Here is a 5960-nt window from a genome sequence, read left to right on the forward strand (position 1 = left end):
TATTTCCTGTAGGGCAGGGCTAGTTTTAAATTCCCTTAGTGTTTGCTTGTCTGGAAAAATCTTGATTTCTCCATCATTTATGAAAGTTAGTTTTGTAGGATACAAAATTCTTGACTGGCAGTTGTTCTGTTTAAGATGACTAAAAACGGGACCCCAATCCCTTCTGGCTTGTAACGTCTCCACTGAGAAATCTGCTATTAGCCTGATGGGTTTTCCTTTTTAAGTAAGTTGCTGCTTTTGTATTGTAGTTTGTAGAATTTTCTCCTCCGTTTTGACTTTGGCCAGGTTGATGACTATGTGTTTTGGAGATGTCCTATTTGCTATGAATCTTCCTTATGTTTGATGACCGTCTTGTAACTTGTATCTCAATAATTTCCTCAAATAGGTTTTCCATGCATTTTGCTTTTTCTTCTTCTCCCTCCGAGATAACCTATAATTTTTATATTGGCTTGCTTTGAATAGTCCTATGCTTCTCTACATGAGTGTTCATTCTTCTTTATTCTTTTTTCTGCATCTTTGACTGACTGGGTTAGTTCAAAAGCCTTGTCTTCAAGCTCTGAAATTCTTTTGCTTGGTCTAGCCTGTTGTTGAAGCTTTCTGCTTGCTGTATTTTGAAATTCCCCAAATAACTCTTTCATTTCTTTAAGTTCTGTTATATCTTTTCTTGTCTATCTCTTTAGAAAGTGTTTCATTTTTCCATTCATGTCCTAAAACATTTTTTTGGCTTCTTTGTTTTGGTTTTCAACCTTCTCTTCAATCCCATTCATCTTATTCGCCATCCATATTCTGAATTCCATCTCTGACGTTTTGGCAATTTCCTTTAGGTTGTGGCCCGTGGCGTGGCTGGAGCCCTGTTGTGATCCTTGTTGTTTCATGTTGCCGGAGTTCTTGCTCTGCTTTCAGCTTGAGCGCAGCAGGCAGCAGTGACAGCCCGCATGGGTTGGGAGCTGTCCAGGACAGACCTGCGGGCGGCGGTGCCGGTCGGCCCCGGTGGCTTGGCCGTGGCCGCGCGCACACCTGTCAGCCCCTCTGGCTTGAGAGCCGCCCCATTCAGATCCGCCCGCGGCCGCTGCGTTTGTCGCCTGGGCGCTGGCTGGAGCGCAACTCTGCGGGTCCTCCCGCAGCTGGGACTGCAGTGATCGCGAGGGGACTGAGCAGCCCGGGTATTCTCCCCCCGGTGCCTCCCCCGCACGGTGCCGTCTCCCCTGCGCAGAGCAGGTAGCCTCGCTTCCTCCCCCGAACGCTGGGTGCCCCCTTTCGCCTCTCTTCTGATTCACAAGCTGGCTCTTAGAGGATAGATCTGGAGGTGCATATCCACTTGCCGCCTGCAGCCCTCTCTGCGACGGCGGCCTGCGCAGGCTGCCGCTAGTTCCCCCACCTTGCCCGCCCCCCACCCCGCCAGCGAACGAGTTCTAAACTATGCGTGTTGCTCACCGCCGCGGCTTTAGTGGCACGGCTGAACCTCGCCTGGAAGCTGGAGATCCAGACTGCGCTGGAACGGATTTCTCTAACGAGCCAATGTCACTAACACTAATCACATTTCTGCGAATGGTCTTATGAAAGAATCACAGAATCACAAAAAATGCCAATAAGAAGAAAATTATCTTTTCAAGTATTTTATACTGAATCTAGGCAGCCAGCGTGACATGTTTTTCTCAAAATGAGGCAATATTTTATATGTTTGTTTTGACCATCTGATGAGAATTGGGTGGGTCTTTAACGTGGCATTTTATCAAGACAAAGACCAGTAGCATTCATCGTATGACTAGCGTGTGCGTGTGTGCGTGTGTGTGTGTGTGTGTGTGTGTGTGTGTGTGTGGGACAGTGGCACCGCTCACTCCTCACAGTCTTGAGGGCCTGGACTCCATCCGGTGTGACAGTGGCACTAACAATAGTCCTGTGTTTGTATGCATGGCAGCTCGTCTCCATTAGACACTGAAAATAACTACGTAATGCTGTGAGGTGGTAAAGAGTCTTCATGGAAAAATTATTTTATTCTGTCTGGCCTTGAAGAGTTGCCTGGACCTTGAAAACTGGAAGGAGGTAGGCGCTTTCCATAGCGAGTGGACGTTAACCAAAAGCCTGGAAATGGCGAAGGTCCGGGCTTGATTAAGAAAAGGTGAATAATCCAGTGTGGCTTCGAGGTAGGAAGAATACCCAGAGGGGAGTAATGGGAGCTCTGCCAGTCACACTGGAAGCGTTTTGAATTTCAGAAGGAGACATTTGAACTTCGTTTTATATGTCATGGGAAATGACATGGCCGAATCCGTGTTTCAGAAAATGATGTCTATGTCTGTTCCGAGGACGGACTGAAGAAAAGAGGCAGGAAAGAGGGAGAACATGTAACATGTACTGGGAAGCCACAAAAGCCTGTAGTAGGACAGGGGTAATAAAAATGAACAAGCAATGTGCCAACTTCAGTTGTAATTAATTGACACTAATTGTAGAGAAAGGATTGAGAGGATTTGGTGATGGAGTGAGTGAAGAGAGAGATCCTGATGATGATGACGAAGAAACGGGGAGAAGGAGAAGGAAAAGGAGGAGAAGGAAGAAGGAGAAAGAAGAAGAAGAAGAAAACTGGACTCCCTGCCCTAGTTTCTCCTATAATATGACTTGGTGAAGCTTGGAGTAAAGCATAAGATAAAGCAAGTTTGGACTCTGTCCCGTAGAAACTCAAGAACAATGCTGTTTATACCTGATCTACATATTGCCCCCTTACCATTGTTTTGTGCCTCACGACGGGGCCAGCTCGTAGTGAGGTTACCCATAACGTTTCATCGTGGTGTGTGGATGGCTGATTACTGAACAGGCTGTGGAGCGCAGGCGCATGGGGAGATGCAGCTGCACAGGATCTATGGAATACGCACATCTTGATTATGTTTTGGCTCTCAATAGGTGGTCCCCACAGAGGGATCTTATTTTCCTACTTAGGTGACACTTGGGACTGTTGCTGACTTTAAGTCTTCTGGTCAGTGGGTGGCAGTGTTGCATAGAGGCAGGAGCATAGATCCTGTAGTCAGACGACTTGTGAGCAATTCCTGGCAGTGTGGCTGCACCTTAATCCCCAGGGCCCCAGCCCTGGGTTACTAGATCATCTTCCATTTTAAGTATAGATTCCTATATCCTTCCCCTTGGAGATACTGATTCAGTCATTCTGGTAGGGGACCCTGAAACAGGGGAATTTTAACATTCCATTTTAACATTCTAGGTAATATCGCTAGTTAGCTAAATTTGGGAGCTAATGACTTAGTCTTTCTGAGTCTTAGATTTCGTAGGATTGCTATGAACGTTAAATGAGTAAATACATCTGAGTTTTATCAACTTTAAATCACAATAAAGTAGAAATCGTTAATTAGTTTATTTCTTGAAATAACTTTTCTATTGCTTTTTTTAAAGACTTCAATTTCTCATTGATTCCAAGCTTGACTACATAAAACCATATTTGTTTGATTTTTATGTATTGTGATAGCAGAGAGAAAACTGGCAAATTCTGACCAATCTAATACATAAAGCATAGTAGTCACTTAATAATAGTTTTAGAACTTGAAGAAATGGTAGAGAGAAGGTCCTTGCTTGACTTTTTTTTTTTAATCTGAGGAATAAATGCCAGTTTTTAGAAGTAGCAAGAAAATGTACACAGAAATTGCTTCTATATATTTTTAATACAAAACACACATTTGTATTAGCACAATAATTTAATTTACAAATATATTCTTACTTTATGGTTTTAAGAGCAATAGCTTAAGTTAAATGCACTGTTTTCTTCCAAGTCCAAAACAAACAAAACAACACCTAACATCTTTGTTTCAATAAATGGTGATTTCAAAATACATCTTTTTAACTGCGTATCTAAGTTAATGAGATTTCGGCAGCTCAATGCAAACTATGTATAATACTATGCAGCATAAATGTCAGTTGACCTTGAAGCTTATAGCTTGTGGAAATCAGTGTCATGACCTTTATCCACAGTTTCTGTGTGACTAGAGTTACCAGGCTTCCCGGGCCCCAGGGATTTTCCAACACAGAGGTCCCCTGGTTTGCATGGCAGTGCCATAGTGTGTCCCCTCTGCAGGCTTTCAGTTTTTGTCTTGCGTGTGTGGCCTCAACTCTGCGCCCGGACAACTTCCGCATCAGTCCAGTCTCAGCCATTCCTTCTTCCCTGGCCCGTCAAGTCTCCCAGAAAGGCCGAGGTGCCCACCCAGGGAGCCAAACTTGCACATCCTTCTGTACTTGATGCCATCTTTCGAGTCTCTTCAGCCAGGAACCAGTCACTTTAGGCTATTAGCCTGAAGGTCATTTAGAAGATTTAAGTAAATATCTGATTTGAGGAACCTGGGATAAGAGTCCTTTTCCATAAGAGTATATATGACTTTTTGGGCTTCATCAAAACATGTAGGGGCTGCTGCTTTAATCTTCTTGGCTGTAGATTCTCGAGTATGGAAGTCAATATTGATCTAAAAAGAAATCCTCATTAGTTGATATACATTTCTTATTTATTGCAAATTTTAAGACATTGCTATGTCTTTTGAAGCACCTAAAAGTGGTTTTAAGCCCTCATTTAAATGGGTTCGAATATCTTTTGGATGCTTTTTCTAAATCTGCTCTATACTAGGAGTGGAGCAGACAGAAAGAATATGACAGAAAAGGTCTTCTCCAAGGCTCATAGCATAGTTGGGAGATGCAAAAGAGGCAAACATGAAAAATTTAAATATCCAAACTAGGTAGTGCATATATTGCAAAGAGTGATGTGGGCATTTAAGAGTTACAGGAGGAGAAGATTCTTTGTGTGGCTATTTTCTGCTTGGACCCAGACTATCTGGAAAGTGGTACTACTGCTAACTGGAAATATTTTTTGCCTCTGTAATTGTATATATTACACTAATCTGCATTTTATCCTTATCTAAGATGAGGTAGATCATTAGGGACTCCCTGACATGCAATTCCGGCCAGTAACACCCATGTTCCTTCCCCTACCCCATAATAGTAGCTAGTTTTGCAAAATCAATCTCTCCATTGGATTGTGCTGAAATCTTCACAAATACAGAAAATTAGATTTTAGTTGTACTGAACTATATTTATATACTTAAATATATAGAAGTAAAATCATGATATCCAAAAAGGATTTCATCTGGTTATGTATGTTGCATGTTATTTCTGTGTGTAAGTTCTTTTACACGGAAATTGATGAAATGAACGTAATACTCACTTGTTTGGCAGCATCTGAATGCACAAACGCTTTATATATCTTCTCTGCTTTGCAGTGCAGAAGATCAGACTCTGTTTTTTTATAGTCTTCACAAGCCAGCCAGAACTCAATATTCTCCTCACTGAACTCTGACTTTAGAAAATTTCCAAAGACATCTTGACCAGCTAAAAATAAAAGGGTAGATTGAAATAATTAAGGTAATTGAGCCAATGAATGAATAAATTGAAGAAGAAATTTATAAGAAAATTACTATTGCATTCTTTTTGTACAAAGGCAAGAGATGGCTACTGCTGAAATAGCGAGATGGGGAGGCCTTAGACTTTCTTTCATTTATAGAGAAAGAATCTGGGGCCAGACAAACTTGTCCACAGTCACACAGCTGCTTAGTGGTGGCTAGGGAACACCCTCTTTTCTTGTATATAATAACTCTTAGCCAGAGTGTAGAGTATGTTAGGGAATCAATCACTGGCAAAGGGCATTAACATCATGTTAATAACTAGCAAATATAATTTCCCCATCTAATTCATATTAGCTAGAAAATACTAGGCCCTTAATGTTACCTATGTGCCTGATGTACTGATTATACTTGCTAGTGTTTGCTGAGACTTTTATAGGGGCAATTTCTATGCCATTTATTTATTTAACTGAATTATAAATTAAGTCAGATAATAAGATGGGAGAACTAGGTTGAACTACTTTATTCTCAAGCAAGGGTCTTTAGAGTGTTTGTAGGGAGAAGAGGTTCTCTAGAATC

At 41.8% G+C, this 5960-nt stretch overlaps 1 protein-coding gene across 1 annotated transcript in view; it reads right to left on the reverse strand.

The window, feature by feature from the left end:
* Window positions 1-3671: 3671 nt before the first annotated feature.
* Window positions 3672-5960, reverse strand: part of RGS1 (regulator of G-protein signaling 1) — a 4090-nt gene continuing 1801 nt past the window's right edge. The window contains exons 3-5 of the mRNA XM_012665137.1: window positions 5767-5795; window positions 5207-5370; window positions 3672-4454 (exon numbers count right to left, since the gene is read on the reverse strand). Coding sequence (XP_012520591.1) covers window positions 4269-4454; window positions 5207-5370; window positions 5767-5795 — 379 coding nt within the window. The 3' untranslated portion in view covers window positions 3672-4268. The remainder of the gene's footprint in view (window positions 4455-5206; window positions 5371-5766; window positions 5796-5960) is intronic.

This window comes from Propithecus coquereli, unplaced genomic scaffold (assembly GCF_000956105.1).
Source record: "Propithecus coquereli isolate 6110/MARCELLA unplaced genomic scaffold, Pcoq_1.0 Scaffold97, whole genome shotgun sequence".
Classification (NCBI taxonomy): Eukaryota; Metazoa; Chordata; class Mammalia; order Primates; family Indriidae; genus Propithecus; species Propithecus coquereli.